Raw genomic sequence first — 20,782 nt, forward strand, 5'->3', positions numbered from 1 at the left:
ATATATGTAATGATGATATTATCAGAACACACTCTGCCAATCCATGTCAATTATAGACATATATCGTCATGTAAAAATATAAGGTACGTCTTTTTTCATGTTTCAGAAAATTACTGTACTTTTGCCTTGTACAATATTGAATTACGTCGGATGTATCATCAAGTTTACGGTGAGGCATTACAGAGAGCTGAACATCTTAGGAGAAAGCAATTAAGAGTAATAAACTCCAAAAAAATAACATAATTAACGCATAAATCATATTACATGCAAAGATAGACGATCGCAATTTTTAACACCGTAAAAAATATGAAAATTGTAAGTTATGACGTTGATGCACTGTTGTGATTTCACTATCACAGCGAGCTAGGCACACTAGAATATGAATGTAAATGGGCAGTACAGAAAACAAGGAAGAACAGATGGCTGGACAGGGAGGCAAGTCATGATAAAACGAGGCCTATTTATCTGTATTATGAAAGATGTTGTCTCTGCTAAACAAGGTATTGGCATGCTTTCCTAACTGTATCTGGCGTCGGGGCGTGCTTGGTTCTCTCTACTCCAAGTGTTTTGTAACTAGCGTGGCAATTACACGGGGCTTGGCTTCTGATTGCGTGTCTGTAATAGTGAATGGCGTTACACCTGTCTCACCAGTGGGACATACTTGTGTGTAGGAATGTACCAAGTTATTAAGAAATACTGCATACATCTTAAAATATCAAGCCGGTCAGAATTGTAGCGATTTTTCGAAAGGAAAAATGATTGGCAAGCATTGACAAAATTAGTTAAATTGTCCTTAAAAAGTAAGAAAATAGGATATGTTTTTTGATTCATCAAGTCGCCAACGTCAATTCATAGTTAAGGTAAAACTAATTTTTGATGATCAATTGGTAAGAGATATTACATCAAAATGTATCATTACAAATGTAAGAGTTGACAAAAAGACCATGTAAACAATTATTTCTCAAATTATCCTCTCCATATTTCAATAGGTTTATCGTGCCATCCTGCAACGCAAAAATCAGATTCCTTGGAGTACTGGCCTTCACTGAAATTGTTTTAAAATGGTTTTCGTTGCAACTTAGATCATCAACATACCGATTTACTGTAAATTAACAGACAAAACGATATCATAGTCTCCGGCGTGAATACTTGTCCATGTTTGTTAGTTTTACTCAGGTATACAAGTTCCGTGAGAAAAAACACGAAGAGAAGAATGTTCCAGTCTGAGAAGCAGTGGTGACAGCAGCGATATATATGGTACAATCAGTGATACCTATGGTACAATCAGTGATACAATCAGTGATATCTATGGTACAATCAGTGATACCTATGGTACAATCAGTGATACAATCAGTGATATCTATGGTACAATCAGTGATACCTATGGTACAATCAGTGATACAATCAATAATACCTATGATACAATCAGTGATACAATCAGTGTTACATATGATACAATCAGTGATATCTATGGTACAATCAGTGATACCTATGGTACAATCAGTGGTACAATCAGTGATACCTATGGTACAATCTGTGATACCTATGGTACAATCAGTGATATCTGTGGTAAAATCATTGATACCTATGGTACAATCAGTGATACAATCAGTGATACCTATAGTACAATCAGTTATACAGTCAGTGATACCTATGGTACAATCAGTGATACAATCAGTGATACCTATGGTACAATCAGTGATACAATCAGTGATACCTATGGTACAATCAGTGATACAATCAGTGATACAATCAGTGATACAATCAGTGATACCTATGGTACAATCAGTGATACAATCAGTGATACCTATGGTACAATCAGTGATACAATCAGTGATACCTATGGTACAATCAGTGATACAATCAGTGATACCTATGGTACAATCAGTGATACAATCAGTGATACCTATGGTACAATCAGTGATACCTATGGTACAATCAGTGATACAATCAGTGATACCTATGGTACAATCAGTGATACCTATGGTACAATCAGTGATACCTATGGTACAATCAGTGATACAATCAGAAATACCTTTGATACAATCAGTTATACAGTCAGTGATACCTATGGTACAATCAGTGATACAATCAGTGATACCTATGGTACAATCTGTGATATACAGCCAGTGATACCTATGGTACAATCAGTCAGTGATATACAGTCAGTGATACCTATCAGTGATACAATCAGTGATGGTACAATCAGTGATACCTATGGTACAATCAGTGATACCTATGGTACAATCAGTGATACAATCAGTGATACCTATGGTACAATCTGTGATACCTATGGTACAATCAGTTATACAGTCAGTGATACCTATGGTACAATCAGTGATACCTATGGTACAATCTGTGATACAGCCAGTGATACCTATGGTACAATCAGTGATACAGTCAGTGATACCTATGGTACAATCAGTGATACAGTCAGTGATACCTATGATACAATCAGTGATACCTATGGTACAATCTGTGATACCTATGGTACAATCAGTTATACAGTCAGTGATACCTATAGTACAATCAGTGATACCTATGGTACAATCTGTGATACCTATGGTACAGTCAGTGATACAATCAGTGATACATATGATACAATCAGTGATACCTATGCAACATTTAGAGCGAATCTACTTACTGAATGAAAGAGGTGTATGAAAGGAGAATCGATACGACAAGATTGGACCGTTAGTAACAATATGATAGGCTTTATTTGACAACATACATGATTACATGATTACTTGTGTGAAAAAGGAATAGGTTTAGTGTGACAAAGGAATAGGCTGGAATTATCAAAGGAATAGGTTTGAAGTGACAGGGGAAAAGGTTTGATGTGATGAAGGATATGCCCTTTGTAATTTTAATGTATACTTAATCTACTATGATTCACGTGCCAAGTGTGCATGATGGGCTCAACAAGACAGAATTTAACATGATCCGAAATAATATGTGAACTGGATATGACTGACCAATACAGACATCAAGGCTCGTGTACGTGTAGTAGTGATGGAGAGTATATCAAACTAAATAAAATTGCTGAAAATCATATATGGAATATGATGAACTGAAAAAGTTATAAAATTGCTCTTATATAGATATATAAAGTACAAATGATTTAAATTGAAAGTGGAACATAATCCATCTCGAAATTCTTATTGATACCTTTGGTTCATACGATATCCGTGCACGTGCCGTTATAGATATATTATGTATCGCATGACCTTTATGACATAGCCACAGAATAGGCATTTTTTTAAAATTTACTTTAAAACAGTATTTATCCATTATCAGGCTGGGTATTGGTATATAGATTGTTTTAGATATACATTTTAATGGTTAACGAGAAAACTGTTTCCCGGAAGGCCTTCTTTTACCGTTGAAGGAAGCAATTACTTGGAATGAATTAGACTAAGTATTAATTGATCAGTGATGCCAACCAGTGAAATGCGTTCCGTACAATTTATAAAGATCGCCCCATTTCGACAACACTAAAATTGAGCGCAACAGTTAGTCAGAGTTTATGATGGGAAAATTCAAGAAAAAAACGGAGTGCAGCTTTCAAAGTGAGAGTTAATGATGGGAAAATTCAATGTAATCAGATTGTGATGAAGATTAAACCCCAATACAGTATTTAATCCTCAAGTAATTCCATTAACTTTACACGATTACAATCGACAGATATCGGCTTAATTTGAAGTCGAGTTTCAGATATGGCACGAAGGCTTCATTAGGAGTACTTGTGTATCCGGGATGCACTATCGATTTAAGCGCATCTCGTAAAAACCTTACACACATGTATCAGCTCATACACCACGTGTTTTAGTGTTTTTATTTGTAGTATGTGGTATTGTCTAATAAAAGGGTTATTTATGTATATGATCAAGACTGGATATTACGTAGATTTTGACATATGGCTCGTTCTCCTATTTGCCTCCTACGTTTTAAATGTATGCCCTTGGTATCGTTAAAGAGTCCTAGAATGACGAAACAGTTGTATTATGCAATCAAATTCATTATTGTCTTCGATTATCAAATTTTCTTTTTCATTTGTGTGTCTTTTATGTTATCTTCAAGAGTTTTAGTCTCTTTGCCGTTACCTGCATGCCACGTTTTAATTCATTCTAAAAGTAGTACTTCAGGATATCAGCATGCAATTGATGTCCCTTTAAAATCATCAGATAATGAAAATCACAAAATCTATTAAATTATGGGACACGTGCAACACCCTATCGAAATTTTGACATTTCGTTCGATCACTTTGGATTTTCCTCAGTCACCTGCTGGGTTAAATATTTAGGCCCCTAGCATCACTGACGAGTCCTAGAAGGACGAAACAGCTTTTTGATACATGTTAATTCATTGTTTGAATCAACTGTATCTAATTCTATAGTGTGTCTTTTGTAAACTATTACATGTATAACATGTATATTTCCAGAAGATTTAGCTTAAAAGAGCGGTGTAATAACACTTCCGGACTGATTGGGGTGTTTACATTATCGAGATAGATTTCTGTGCTAGTACATTGTAAATACTAAATTATTAGTGTTAAACAATTAAGATAAAATAATTAAATGGAAACAAACCACAATAATCGTTTAGGCCCTTGAAGAGTAATGATCATTTGAGAAAAATAGTATTTAAGTCTAGACTGGTGCTGAAGTGAATGTGGTAGTTATCGATGTTCTGCCTCTCTTGTAATATATATCTATCAAAAATACTTCGGAGTTCGTCAACAACTTGGGGTGGGGGATGGGGTGGGGGGGGGGGATGGGGCGGGGGTATTCTACCAATACTGTCACCGAAACGTACATGTGCCATCGTTTGTCATCAATGAGCCCTGTCGTAGAGTAAGTAAATAAACCACAAAGCAGTTTACCACCAGCCTAGCTGTGTTGAGAGTTCTATATTCTATTGCATAGGTAAGCACAATGTAATACATAATAGTGAGAAAAGAGATACTAAAGAAAGGCATCAAGTGCCTAAGATTATTTGATCGGCAATACACCATGCCAAACAGACAGCCGTGGTCATGTAACGTAGATATAAACCTTACTTATGTAAACACAGACGCAGCACGTGGCAGTTAATTGTCTTAGTACAAGCAACTTGCGCTCGATTTGACCGCGGTATATGACACGCTGAGCGTTAGATCTAAAACACGCAGGCAATGTCGCGGGGTGTTTATGTTGTTTTAATTTGTCTTGGAGGAGATTTTGTTTAAACATATCCTTCGGAAAAAATGAGTCAGGCCTTCTATTATTTTGAATCGTCAGCAGATTTGTTTATGTAACCATGAATTATTTGAAGCCACCTATCCACCTGTTTGAAATGTCCATCATACTGACTACATACTGACAGAAATCCTGCCAAAAAGATGTCTTCGGTTTTCTCGCCATTTTTAGAACGTATCAGACTAACACAGTGGTCAATAGTTAATGATTTGTTTACGAAAAAAACTAATGTCCGCCCAGTACACAGTTAACGACACTACTGGACTTTTTGCTGTTTCTATAACCGGCACTCCGGTTCTCTCCAGTACTCCGGTTTCGCCATACAGTAAAACCACTTCCGCCCGGGCCAGCAAGAGCGATTGATAAAGCTTAAAGATGGTTTCGCATTTGGTGTAGATTAGATAAATTGTTTATCTCTTCAGAGCTCCGCATTGAAATTGTCACTCACGACACTAGGGCAATGGTTAGTGATCCATAATGGGACGGACAAGCGACCCCAGGCTTCGTACGAAACTACCACTGACTGAAGCAGAATTTTACTGTAGAGCCGTCCTATTCTCTTTGCTGTGATCATCTCCGATAAATAGGCATGATTGTGGAGTTAGTTTCGCTTTGCACATTGTTAAAACACAAATCAAATGATAGATACACGTCTAGACAGTGGCTTAAACGCAGTTAGCCCCTCTCTCCCTCATTGTCCTCGGATATTGTTTGATTAAGACCAACAACGGCATTTGGGGGAATTCTATTAGCTGCCCGAAATCTTTTTAGTCGGTGTTTTCAGATGGATTATAGAAGGGAATCACCATTATCCTCGTCCTAGGCAACCTAAATACACTGTGTTTTTACTGCGATGAAATGTTTTTTCTTCCTTGTTCAAATATTTTTTTCTGTTTTTTTTAGCTAAGTGCCTTCATCGACCCTTACATATAACGGCGATGTATTATGATATCTGTCTATTTCAAATGGATTTCAATCCCAATAGTTGTCGCTACCTAGGATTCCTGACATCTGTAACATTTAATGTGTATTACTTACATTTCTAAAAATAGATCAACCAAGCTAATCTTAAACACATTATATTTATCATTTTACTTTGTTTTCTATAAAAAGTCATTCTATGTAACGAGATAGATTAAAAAAAATTAAATGAAATGTGTGCTTACACGGAAACACCATATTCATTGTGTATGCCTTCCACTGACCGCCCTGGTGTATCTGTTTTTGTGATTTGACCAATGATATGTCCTGTAGGCTCTAAACACATGTTCTGGGTAAACCAATAAAACCATATCTACCGGGCACAGTTAAAATATCTTTCCATGAGAACATTCCTGTTAGATTGTTAATGAAATACTGACAGTATGATTTAAGCCCACAGTGAATGGAGCACGAAAAAATGCTTTAGAAACTATACATTGTACAGTAATTGGTGCAGTGGCGATGTTTGTCGGTGAATCACATCGCCCTTTATTGTCAGTTGTTACTGAAATGCTGGCTTCCCGCATTCTCACTTCGTTGTCGTCAAGTCATCTGATAATGTGATTTATCGTAAAAATCTCACGCTCTCAACACCTTTTTTGTGTGTTTTATGTATGGCGAGGCACATGACGCCATTTCTACCAAGATCTTGTGACAAAAATTTTAGACTTGTTACAACATTCAAAACGTTTAAGACAAAAGTCAAATAATTGTTTTTGTGTAAAAAAGACTTTCACACGATTATGAATGACAACGATTTATAGATATTAAAAAATAGAAATTAAACATAATGAATTTTCTGTGATATAAATAGGTGGTTATATCCAGTTGATCGTTTTTACGAAATTCGAGGTTTTAAAGTTTTAAAAGTTTTAAATGAAGATTTACGAGTCAATTTCGTTTGATACAAATTTGGTCTTTTCTTAATATTTTTGGTTTAAGATTAGGAGAGAGTCCTCATGTTTTAGTATAATATTGCATATAGTGCAATATGATAAATTAAGCATTCAATCGGAATTATCGTGACTATAGTTACAAAGGTATCACGCCATGTTTTTATTTATGGAGTAGACAAATTTGTTAAATCAAAATTAAATTATTTATTTTCACAACCTTTTCTCTATATTTGCAGGTAATATCTGGGCATCAAACATCGATTTCCTGTTTCCAGAAGAACGAAGAGGATGGAGCGACTTCAATGCTCGAATGAATAATACTGTGAAAAGTAATGCGTCCGCTTTTAATGTCGGCATCATCTATACGTTTGGAGATTCAGTGATGTCACCGGAATTCGTCTTCTTCGTATCGGCGCTTGTTGCTTTCACCGTTCGATATGCCGCTGTATTCTGGTATACAAACAAAGCTCTTTCATTCACATTCGCTTTTCAGTTGCTTTTCATGAGCGTGGAATCAATTTTCGCCTACACAGGGTTTTCTATACTTTACAAAGTGACAATAAATTATTCTATTTACAACCATAACCTATCGTTGGCTCTAGGTCCAGGCGGTACGTTAGTCCTGTACTTGTTTGGCGGGACCATTGTCCTTCTGTCAACAATTACCGTCTTCTACTACGGCTCCTATCATTTTCATGAAAAATTCCGACTAGTCGACCGGAAACACAATCCCGAAAAGTACGTTCGACATAAGCGGAACTACAAAGGTCCCTGTAACGGGTATGTGTCTCATTCATGTGCAGTCGGCACCCTGGTACTTCTTGCAATATTTAAGGGTCCAATCCTTTATGACCTGGTTTCAATCTACAGGCTCACGAGTGACAACCTCGTTCTGACGTGTGTCGTTATTGATGTAGCATATATGATATGCTGGATTTGCTTGTGGACGCTACTTACAATAAAGGAACAATGGCTGTTCCGAATACTAGATTACGCAAATGTAGGCGAACCGATATTTGTTATAAAGAGTGACAGTTTGTTAAGAACGCCATCCATTTCTATTGGTTCTATTGAACTGAAAGACATCCAAATGACACGTGGAAAGCGACCGAGTTCGATTCCAAGTTGTGACATTACCGCAAGTGAGAGTGGATTCGATGAATTCGAGACAGCCCCTTCAGAGGAAGAAGAGCGATTCGAACTCTCCCTGCCAACTGTAAGTGAGAACCCGGATGCATGTGATGATGACAGCAATAGTGTGATAATGAGACGCTCGCGAAATAGACGTAGCGGTGCCCAACGTGTGACATTTCACGAAACCGTCCGGCGGTCGAGTGACAACCTGCTTCGCTGTCAGTCACCACACGAAGGAGACACACGTGTTAATGTTACAGCCGACGTGCATGCAGGAAGTAGAAAGGGGATGGTTTCTCCTTTCCGTCGGAGTTTGTCCGACATAGATACCTGCCGAGCGGTGTCACCCGCTAACAATAAAAGTTCTAGTTTACCAAGGTTTCAGCATTCTAAACAGAGAGAGGATTTCAAGGAACCGCTCTTAGAAACAGCAAAAAAAGTTAATCCTGATTCACAGAATCACGAAATTGTTTTAACGTCTGCGTCGGGTTCAGAATCAGAAACAAAATTACAAAGTACTAGCAATAAACCTCCACGGCCTCAGAGCAGTGGGGACGGAGTACGCCAGCCCCCAGTAGTGATTAATTACAAACCGTCAAATATCGACACAGCCGAACAACGTGACAAACTGGATAAACAGAGTCGGTTCAAATCGGCAGACAAGGTTCACCCTAAGGATTCTAGGCTGACTATTAGGGATCTGAAGGACCCAAGTACCAACAACGAAGTCAAAGTCAAGCTTTTAAATGACAAAGACTATAACGAAATAGGCGGTGAGAAACAGCCAGACATTGTTCCAAAAGATAACTCAAACCATCTTTATCCCAAACCTGTTCAAACTTTAAGTAGCGGGAAATCTGATATTTCTCGGAGAGATTCTGCAAATTATTCCATGACGTCATCACAAGACAATTCCTCCAACGATTCCGACCACGGTCTTCACCACTCGCGCGCCCTCTGCAGTCAAGTATGATATTATTTCTGGTGTTCAACCAATTTTGTTTGTGCCGCGTTATGCATGTGTTTCACTGCCATACTCACAAACCTTTCAAGGTCTCTTGTTGGTGATAATGAAATTTTGACAAACAAAAACCTGTGTGAGAAATAATTCTGTTTATTTTTGTCGAGCAAACCATCAGTGGTAATAACATTTTGAGGTTCATGAAGTTGATACACTTTATGTAAAATGCAACACACTCTATCATTTTTCTACCACTTTTGTAGAGAAATAGCAGTTGTGACTGTCATCCCCTCATTTCAACACTAACACGACAGCTTGTTGGCATGAACGATTCATCCTTGCATACTGAAATAATTTCTCATTCATCACATAAATTAACTCCCCTGTGCCATGTGTGTCTCACCACTGTTTAAAATCCCATGTTGAATGTCTGTTAATGATAATATCAACATGTCTCTTGTTCCGGCAAACATCGGAAATATGAAAATCGTCAGACGTACACATATTTGTAACGATGTACATATCTTAATATAGTATGCATGATTGCTGAATATATGCGATTTTATGGAAGTAGTGCAACGTTATCAGGAAAAGTCTCGTATTCACAATATACAAAAAATAGTTCGAAAAAAATGTCCGTTGTAGCAAGCTTCTGTGTAACTGTTCCTGATATTGAACTTTTGTGAATGTATGTATTTTTTTCTGAAGAAAATGAAAATTGTCAGGAACAATTATGCGTTGTGTATATTTTTTTATATTTAAGAGGTTTAGATGGTAATAACATTCTGTTTTGTTCAGCTTCCTATATTGAAAGAAATTTCTATAAACAGGAAACGGACAGTTCGCAATATTTGTCTGTCGATTTTTTCTCTTTACTTTTGACATGTGAACCATCAGACGAAGTCAGATGTTAAAAGACTAGTTAACGATATTTAACTGTAAAATGAAGAAGCTTGATACAACCAGACATGTAGGCATGATGAATGGATGTGTACTGTTTGTATAACTGTTTACTCTATAAACTGACTTAATATATTTTTTGTGTTCCTGCATTCTGTATTTAATCTTGAGTGTACTACACAAACTTAAATATTGGAACAAATCCACGTGAATACTAAATGTAAAGATAACATGAGAGATTATTTCATTATTTTAAAAAGTTGTTTAATATTAGTAAAACAGAAGGAATTTTTACGAGATATTTTTTCTGTTGTGGAGATAGACAAGGAATTTCTACAATCTTATCACTTCTGATGTCTGGGAGCCCTTCCCTGTAATACATGTACATGATAAAACTTTAAATATTTGAAAAAAAAAAAAAAAAAAAAAACCCAGCTGAAAATCTGCAAGCTGTGTAATAAAACAGAAGTTAAGTTAGATCTAAAGACTGATCCTCAGATATTTTATAGACCATACGATACGAACAGGGCTGGTATACAGAAACATGGGTCCCGATACCGTGCCAGATTTTACGAGATTACGTTAGAATGGATCACAGCAAGAATCTGGTGTGGGAGGAACGAGTAGACAAATATTAAGAAACCATCATTCACAGTTGTATGATTTCATCAACATCATAATGTATTATTTGACATTTTCACGCAGAAGAACTATCACTTTATTTTTTAGAGTCATTACACATGTATTGTGTAACAATTATTTCATGCGTTAACTTTTACAGTACAACAGGAATTAAAATTGTATGAAAACATAAATATATTCAGTGAATGGTAAACAGAGAAGAAAACAAGACAAGATATAGTGTTTTATTCAGACGACGAAGGCTCCTTCCAACTTAAATATTCTACTTTCCTTTAATTTGAGAAATTCGCCACATGCCGTGTGTACTTTAACTTTCGGAGATAACATGTCTGTGTTTGTAGCGGTGAATTAGTTGGTAATAAAGACATCGAGCGAATGTTCCGTGTTACAGACTTCTAACAATTCATCTGGATATGTACTGTAGCTATTCTTGAATACCGATAGCCCCGAGGGTTGTTCCATTCTCTTGAGAATGAAATATAAAGCCATCAATACCTGACTACCATGTTTCGTGAATACATTCAGTAAGCTAAATGGGTAGAACTATTTATTGTAACTGTTATCCAGATGTGTATGCATCAGCTATAAAATGAATCTCCATGATCTTTGCTGATCACTTAGCATTGCATAGGATGCATCCATCGGTTGAATGGTTAACATTTAGTGTGACCAATCGGGGTGCGATGCATCGTGTCCAGGTGGTGATAGTTCAGTATGATAGCACTATAAAAACGCCAGTCTGTGGCCCAGTCATGCGGCGACATCGTCTTTATTTAAAAATGGTTGTAGCGAGAACGTACATATAACACATTTGTCTTATTTATGACATTATGACGTTAATCATACCTCGAATGCAGTCAAAAGTGAACTGCGGACCTCTCACTTTAATGTGGGATTCGAATTGGGGCGATGTCTTCCTGGTTTGCTGTCGCCACGATAACACAGTGATTTCCCCTTTGGCTTCCCTTCATCATAGACAGCAAGGATGTCAGTGTATTCCCAGGGGGCTGGACGAATAAGGGGATTGATACCTATCGATATGTATTGCATCGTGCATGCTGATGATATATGTGATGTATATAGGTGCAGATGGTGGTGGGTGATGACTGAAATATATATGTGTATACATTTAAATACGTTTCTATGCCATAGACACCAAACCCAGTAATCCTCAGTAGAGTGTATTGTGACATTGTTGTACAGCTTTATATCAACCGGTGCTTTGATAATGCAGCATAAATACATAAATACATAAACTGTTTAAGAGAAAAAAAAAGATAAAAAATATGTTTTTCCTCATGCATACATATGTTCAAAAAGACTCGGAGTCATCTAAACAACACAGAATGGTTTAATGCTAACATAGTTCATACATAGAATATAAACATATTACACTCTAGATAATTCATAACTGCAAGAAAAAGTTGGTATGAAATAACTTCTCTCCAAACTTAAGAAGTGCAAACAGTAAAATTACGTGTTAATTCGTAAATGTTCACAGTAATTTTCCAGTAAAACTATTGAAATTACTACAACAGTTAAGTGTACACTGGTAGTATCAATACTATGAAAAGTACCAAAAGTACACTGTCTTATTGAAATTCACTGGAGTACCATTACACTGACTTATCGGTTCAAATACCGTTACAACACTGTATCTGTATTGTCTGTGAAGGGGACTATCAGCCCCATCATCTCTATTCTCCCCAAGTGGGCGCCAATTTGCGCTAATGTATGGCCACATTAAAATCATATTTTCGAGTTGTTCTGATTTTTTACATGCTTAAAGTGAAGCGACCCGATTTCATCGGTACATTGTTAATTCTAACACGCGTTACAAACAGTCCCTGACCATTTATCTGGTAAAGGTAATGGGATACATATCAACTTATAGCAGTGGACATTAAAAATTAGCCCAAAATTGTATAACATTTTTATTTTGCAATTTTGTTACATGTTCATAATTTACTGCAGTTTCTACCCGTTCAAAAATAGTTCATTTGGATAGTGGTCACTATTGTTTTGACAGTTTTTTAACGAAATAGTGAGCCCTGTGTTACAGCTGTAGTTCGCGGCGCTAAATATGTCATACATGCATCGCATGCCCAAGGGAACTTTTGTAACCCATTTCATGAATTGTTCCTCAAGATGCTATAAATAACACCAAATTAAGTTTAAATCGGTTTGTAGGCAAAATTCTATTGTTCCTGAGAAGTGTCCTTGTGACAAAACTAACGTTGAATTATGCTAGTACATTGTAACTGTACCGTGCATGGATGGTCATTTCACGAGAATATCCTTCATCACAACGTAGAGTTGAAAATGCCAGCCTTGAACAGTCGTGGCTGTATACGTCAAATTGTAATAAAAATAACCTTGACATTATAACACGCCAATGGTTGACTCTCATAACTATTTCTAGTAAGACAAGGATGTTAGCGAGGAGTGTGAATTATACATGAACATGGCTGCCAGAAGAACAACAGCAATTGTTAGCATTCACAGGATAGACAATGAATTTTAGCGATGTCAAGGATAATTGGAACATCAGACAGTAGTATATAAAGTTTACTGCTTGTACATTTATTATTGTAAAATAAAAAGAGTAAATGTCTCACAAATCCCTCCAAGAAGCCTCCAGTACCCCCTTCTAGATTTCAGCCGTATCCATCAAAATCACTCATCAGTCTTTAGACAAATCAGTCGTCACCTTATAATTGTCTATCTTATCAATTAAGGTATCAATACTAATTGTGAGTTCTTTATTTCTGTCCGTGTTGTGATATCCATTAAGGTGTCAATGTTAATTGTGAGTTCTTTATTTCTGTCCGTGTTGTGATATCCATTAAGGTATCAATTTCTTTATTTCTGTCCGTGTTGTGATATCCATTAAGGTATCAATTCTTTATTTCTGTCCGTGCTGTGATATCCATTAAGGTATCAATGTTAATGGTTACTTCTTTATTTCTGTCCGTGTTGTGATATCCATTAAGGTATCAATTCTTTATTTCTGTCCGTGCTGTGATATCCATTAAGGTATCAATGTTAATGGTTAGTTCTTTATTTCTGTCCGTGTTGCGATATCCATTAAGGTATCGATGTTAATTGTGAGTTCTTTATTTCTGTCCGTGTTGCGATATCCATTAAGGTATCGATGTTAATTGTGAGTTCTTTATTTCTGTCCGTGTTGCGATATCCATTAAGGTATCGATGTTAATTGTGAGTTCTTTATTTCTGTCCGTGTTGTGATATCCATTAAGGTATCGATGTTAATTGTGAGTTCTTTATTTCTGTCCGTGTTGTGATATCCATTAAGGTATCGATGTTAATTGTGAGTTCTTTATTTCTGTCCGTGTTGTGATATCCATTAAGGTATCAATGTTAATGGTTACTTCTTTATTTCTGTCCGTGTTGTGATATCCATTAAGGTATCAATTCTTTATTTCTGTCCGTGCTGTGATATCCATTAAGGTATCAATGTTAATGGTTAGTTCTTTATTTCTGTCCGTGTTGCGATATCCATTAAGGTATCGATGTTAATTGTGAGTTCTTTATTTCTGTCCGTGTTGCGATATCCATTAAGGTATCGATGTTAATTGTGAGTTCTTTATTTCTGTCCGTGTTGCGATATCCATTAAGGTATCGATGTTAATTGTGAGTTCTTTATTTCTGTCCGTGTTGCGATATCCATTAAGGTATCGATGTTAATTGTGAGTTCTTTATTTCTGTCCGTGCTGTGATATCCATTAAGGTATCGATGTTAATTGTGAGTTCTTTATTTCTGTCCGTGTTGTGATATCCATTAAGGTATCGATGTTAATTGTGAGTTCTTTATTTCTGTCCGTGTTGTGATATCCATTAAGGTATCGATGTTAATTGTGAGTTCTTTATTTCTGTCCGTGTTGTGATATCCATTAAGGTATCAATGTTAATTGTGAGTTCTTTATTTCTGTCCGTGTTGTGATATCCATTAAGGTATCAATATTAATTGTTAGTTCTTTATTTCACTTCGTGTTAGATATTCATATCAAATGGGAATGGCCTACGGTGTCTGAACGGTTGGATGAGATGGCCGTGTTTAAATCCACCCTTAGGTTAGTGTCGTTGTTGAGAAGCCAAGATGACATACGACTTTTTTCAACCTAAACGTAAAAGCCATCAGCTACCTGCCCGCTCTATTTTGGTGACAGAAAATGAGAGGATGGCAATGACTGTATACTGTAATGAGCATGCTTTTTCTAGGAATTATTACAGACAGAAACGGTTTTCCTAACTGACAATGTACAAACGTGTCAGATGTGTTTCAAGTTATATGACAACGTAGACCACTGGCAGACGTATAGATAAACAGACATACAGTTTTCCCGTTTTCAAATGGCAATGTAGAAATATCACAGACAGACAGACGGACTTATATAAGCTTAGTGGTAGCGTGGACACACCTGTCTGCTACACTTACAGACGTACAGACAGATACAGGTTGACCTAAATGACAATGTAGACACATGACAGACGAACGGAGAGTTAATATAACCTTTATCTGATCGCTGACTGGCTATCGTCTTCACTATTTGATTACTTGAAGATATACGCGTTACACAACCTATACAGAGCACATAAACAGCCAGCTTCATTATCTGCAGCAATTAAACGCACGTGAAAAACACATTTGTTTTCGTTATTAATGACATCACCAAAAAAGCGGATTCTTTTGTTGACGCCATTAGGGAACAACAACTAGTTCAGTGTCTGTGCATAAAGGAATGTATGGCACGTTTAGGAGAGTTCACCTTGATTTTCATCGTGAACTTAATTATTTACATCAACATCGGCATTGTTTGATAGTAACTCGATCTTGTAAGATATCGAATGCTTATGTAGTGATTGAATATAAACATAGATATTCTCTAGAAAGTAGTTTATTACAGTGTTTCTCGAGATCTCTGAATATTCAAGGTGGAATAGGAGCTAAAGGCGATGTTAGCTCAGCATCAGAATTTGTAACATGAGATGAAGATTTGAGGGGCATGGGTTCGACCAATCTAGTGGATATCGAATCTCAAAATGTCCCTTGTTGATCAAGGAGCGACAAACTCAGCAAACAAACAGACAAGGAAGAACATCAGTGTTTTCACATGAAATTCGCAGAAAACAGTGTATCTATTTATTGTCATACAGATTTAGAGAGCGAGATTAAAAGACCAGTGTTTTATATGTACAAACGTGACTGGATATCAACATGTTTAAAGAGTGTGACAGTATTATGACATTTTACGTGGCACCAAGTTAATTTAAACGTATTTCCGTCTATTATATTATAGTATGAGGTTCTACTAGTATTACCGTAATAGTGGACGTAAAGCCCATTAGATAAATAAGTAAATTTGTATTTACATTGTATTTGATAAATAGCATGGGGAATGGTAGAAAGAAAATAATTTGTATTCAATCCTAGCTCACGGTTTTGTAGAAGCACGTTTGTCGCTTGCTGAAATATCGAAATATTGTTGCTTTTCATTATTGATTTAACAAAGTGAAAAAGTGCGTTTTCCACAATCTACTGAACAATTTTGCTCTCGTCATTCATCATTAATCTAAACTTGTACGAGTTATCTCCCTCTATCGCAGATATGGGCTTCACAGCGCACACCCGAATCTTCTCTTGTCATTTACAATGATGGCGTTTAGTCTTGAAAAACAAATACTACTTCAAAGACGACACATCACTGTATAACTTGAGTTCAGTATGTTTCTTAAAACATACCCACCTGTCATCTCCATCTCCATTAGGACATGCACATGTGTTTAATTAACCAGCGTCTTTAGATAATGCCAAATTGCAGATTGATCCGTGTCACGTGAGTGCACGCCGAACATTTATAGAACAAAGCATCTGTTATTGCTATTACGAACACAGTGTTTTGATTGAATTGATGTTTACAAAGTAATTGATCATTACCTTTGCTGAAACCGTTCCGTACATAACACTGAGAGATGACAGTCCCGTGTGTACAACGATATCGTTACACATTTTATACCTTAAAGCATTTCCCTCACTATAAACGTAATTGTCTTTATGACTCTGATCAAAACATTAGTGGCCTTGAAATAAACTCGGATTTCCAGAGAAATGACTGTGGTGATAATATTCGTTTATAGAACACAGAAGAAAAGATATATAATTGCACGCAAACCTTTCTTTTCTCCGTTTTCTTTCCTTTGAATTTAAAAGTGATAGGGCAAATAGTTTACCCCTAATATGCATAAAATAATATTTCTAAGTTACATGGATGATGAAGGGTTTCCTACCAAAATACACTAAAAATATACACATTTATTTTGATCATTTCTCTATTCATCGAGAGTCAGAACATTGTCCAGATTTTTTATTTTTTTAGACTCAAGAAAAACTTGATACAGTGTTAATAGATCGTTTAAATGCTTATTTTAAGTATAAAATCGACTAAAAAGATAGTTTCGGTAAGCTACGAAAATAACATCGATCGCAAGAAAAAGGATTAACGAAATAAGAAAGATTTATGATACAAAGAGAAACCTATTCCTGTGCCATTTTCACTTTGATTAATTTTTTTTATTATTGTGTTCTTTTTTAGAACAAGGCTAGATAGATGGCAAAGATCAACACATCCAACCACTGACGTCAACAATTATCTGCGCATACAAAGGAGAAAGAAGAGGATGAACGTGTCAACCTCAATTTAAGGCATATTGTTCATTATCAGTCATTATCTAGAATAACATGATCACCAGAGAGCGTAAGTTATGAAGGATTAGGATGTGATATTTACAACGTTTACTCAATACACAGTAGAAGATAAACCAGAACGATTGAATTTTAGTTTAAAAATATTTATTTGTTTTAAAATGCTGATTTCTACCAAAACCAAAATACAATGACATGACTCAGCCAATTAGAAAAAAAGTATTCACTGAAAGATTTTTTTCATTCATTTATGATTGACTTCGAAAATTATGGCAACGTCTCGTCATGACAGGTAGCATGATGTGACATTAATATAAGTGAGGCGGAATATCCTTGTCTTTTTTAAAATATAAATTTCCTAAGAATTTTTCATAGAATAAACTGAAAATGTGAAAAATGGTATATAAGTACTGGTATCTCGTTTACGACAATATTGGAACCCCTTGAATTTGATAACTTGTGCAAATGGAATATCTTAAAATAAAATCTAACCCCTTACCTGCTACCTTTCGGAAATCTTGTTCGTCATATACATGTATGTGTGATTGAATTGTGTTGTGCCGTGCTGTACTAAGACACAGCCGAATTGTCGTTAGTTCTTATTTGTTGTGCCATTCCAATGCATTGATTTACAAAAAGAAAATCAATTGAAAAACGTACGGAAAGTTTTCAGATGGATTTTAAGACGAGCGAGTATGATATCCAAGGTCTGGTTCGTTTCATGATTTATAATGATCGTTTGCGAACATAATTTCATGATTAATCATTCAAAGAATGAAATTAATCTGAATCGAATTACGGAAAGACATGAATCTATGAGAAGCAATTCGTCCGGAAAAAGAGTAACAGTAGAAGTGATCATTAATAAACATAATACTTTATACTATTAAAAGAAGGAACCAAATACACAAGTATCCCTGTAGGATCCCTCTGTATCACGTGGTGCTAAACCTCCCCTGTGTGAGACTTGCATAGAAATTAATTGCTTATACAACAGATGTTCATGATTTATGTAAATATCCATGACGTAGCTAATTATGTTTATGTGTATATATGTTTATTTGTATGATGTTGCAATTTGTATAAAGACAACCATACTAGCAATACAGAGTTAGTTATTCGTAGGCTAGGATGCGACTATATATGTACTGACAAGGAGATGAGATAAACTTTTAAAAAAAACCGCATCTATGTTTTTGTTTTCTGTTTTGTTCTTATTTCATAGGAATATACAAGTCCTGACTCAGCGGGATTCAGAACCGTCATTTAGGCTTATTTGTTTACTCAGTGTAAAGTAATCCACGGTTAGAATACCAATTTTGAGTTCTGTGTATTGTTACATACAACAGATATCAATAACACGGTGCAAAACAACGGCGACGAACAGATACATTACAATATATAATACAACACATTACAACAAATATACAATACAAAACACCATACAATATGAAAAAATACAATACAACACAATAGAATACATTTAACAAAACATTAATTATACAATTTAATACAGTATAGTACAGCACAACACAATACAACAAATACAGTACAATACAACAAAATATAACACAATACTACACAACACAACACAATACAGTGCAATATACAACACAATGCAATATACAACACAACACAATACAGTGCAATATACAACACAATGCAATATACAACACAACACAATACAGTGCAATATACAACACAATACAATGCATTATACAATACAACACTATACAATTCAATACAGCATAGTACAGCACAGCATAATACAACAAATACAATACAATATGCAATACAATACAACAAAATATAACACAATACTACACAATACAACACAACACAATACAGTTCAATACAACATAGTTCAATACAACACAATACAATACAACACAACATAACACAATACAATACAATACAGTTCAATACAATACAACACAACACAATACAGTTCAATACAATACATTGTACAACATAGTTCAATATAACACAATACCATACAACACAATACAATGCAATACAATACAATACAATATAATATTTAAAGCTGTTTTCCGTTATCAGCAACTACAATGTTTTCCCTTCTGCGGACTCTATTTACCATACTTAATTTTCTAACGTTCACATCCTACCACAGCAGCTTTATAACATTAATACTTACCTCGATTTTCCATGCTTCATCCAATGGCTTTTTTTTTAAATCTAAGTTGGAGGATAATACTACCCTTTTCTAGAAGGCTGACCCAACGTTTTGTAGGCCTGATAGCAAAATGGTTGCGTCTCACTGATGTCATATGATTGTTGTGAAAACATCATTTTGTACTGTCCTGGGTTTTCTCAATGCCACATATCCCCATAACTTTATCAAACTGCAAAATGCTTTACAGCATTATCCATGAATTATATTACATTGTAAATAGTGCAATAATATTCTACAACGTCCTTTTGTAGGATAAGTTTTAGTTTTTGTACCTGTAACCTTTTTGACAATGGTACATTGTACATTCTCGCATAAATCTTGATTGGTCTGCGTTGCACAATCTTAATTACGATACAGCACAGCACAACACAGCACATCAACACATCACAACACAACACAATACAGCACACCATAGCACAACACAACACAGCACAACATGACACAACACAATACAGCACATCATAGCACAACACAACACAGGACAACATGACACAACACAGCATAACACTGCACAATACAACACATGCAACACAGCACAACACAACACAATACAACCAAATACAACACAAAAAAACAACACAATACAACAGAGTGTAATATGTTAAAATGTCGTTACTTAAAGAACAACAAAGATATCATATAGGAGTCTAACAAAGAAAATTGTTGTAGCAGAAGGGAGGTAACTCTCAAAACCCGTTACCATACAGCCTGCGGCGAAAATTCCAAAAAGCGTGACTTAGGTGGTGTTACTTAAATGATGTTGATGATCGTCAACATTCATTACACTTTATAGACCAAATAGGGGACACCTCATCACATCAATAATTATATGGGATATAGTTAAATATCATTATGGACATTTAGACCAAACATATGGATATCGTTTTCAGATTTTATGGCTTCTAATCACTCTAGTTACAGTGAATCAAAAGTACTGTAATGTATCAAACGAGTTTCCCTCTAACCCCATGTGGATATTTTGGGAATGAAAATGTCCTATTTTACAATTTATAAATATTTTAAAATGATAAAAATATCTGGTGTGTTTACATATTATTAGTTAAAATTAACATTGACATTTCCTCCATTGATTTCAACATTATGAAAATA

The 20,782-nt window shown here is 35.6% G+C and overlaps 1 protein-coding gene across 1 annotated transcript; it reads left to right on the plus strand.

The window, feature by feature from the left end:
- Nucleotides 1–389: 389 nt before the first annotated feature.
- Nucleotides 390–18,662, plus strand: LOC132555444 (uncharacterized). Its single transcript, XM_060219794.1, has 3 exons — nucleotides 390–435; nucleotides 7,351–9,215; nucleotides 17,366–18,662. Exons 1-3 carry the CDS (start codon nucleotides 390–392, stop codon nucleotides 17,378–17,380), a joined length of 1,926 nt encoding a protein of 641 aa, XP_060075777.1. The 3' UTR covers nucleotides 17,381–18,662.
- Nucleotides 18,663–20,782: the final 2,120 nt, after the last annotated feature.

The sequence above is a fragment of the Ylistrum balloti genome, unplaced genomic scaffold (genome assembly GCF_031769215.1).
Source record: "Ylistrum balloti isolate Yb309-2 unplaced genomic scaffold, AGI_CSIRO_Ybal_v1 Utg370490, whole genome shotgun sequence".
In the NCBI taxonomy this organism is placed as follows: Eukaryota; Metazoa; Mollusca; class Bivalvia; order Pectinida; family Pectinidae; genus Ylistrum; species Ylistrum balloti.

What these genes read in the sequence shown, in the direction of transcription:
- LOC132555444 (XM_060219794.1), top strand. Translation starts at nt 390, where the DNA reads ATGGGCAGTACAGAAAACAAGGAAGAACAGATGGCTGGACAGGGAG. An exon ending in ACAGATGGCTGGACAGGGAG is followed by an intron (nt 436 to 7,350) that starts GCAAGTCATGAT and finishes CTATATTTGCAG; the next exon opens with GTAATATCTGGGCATCAAAC.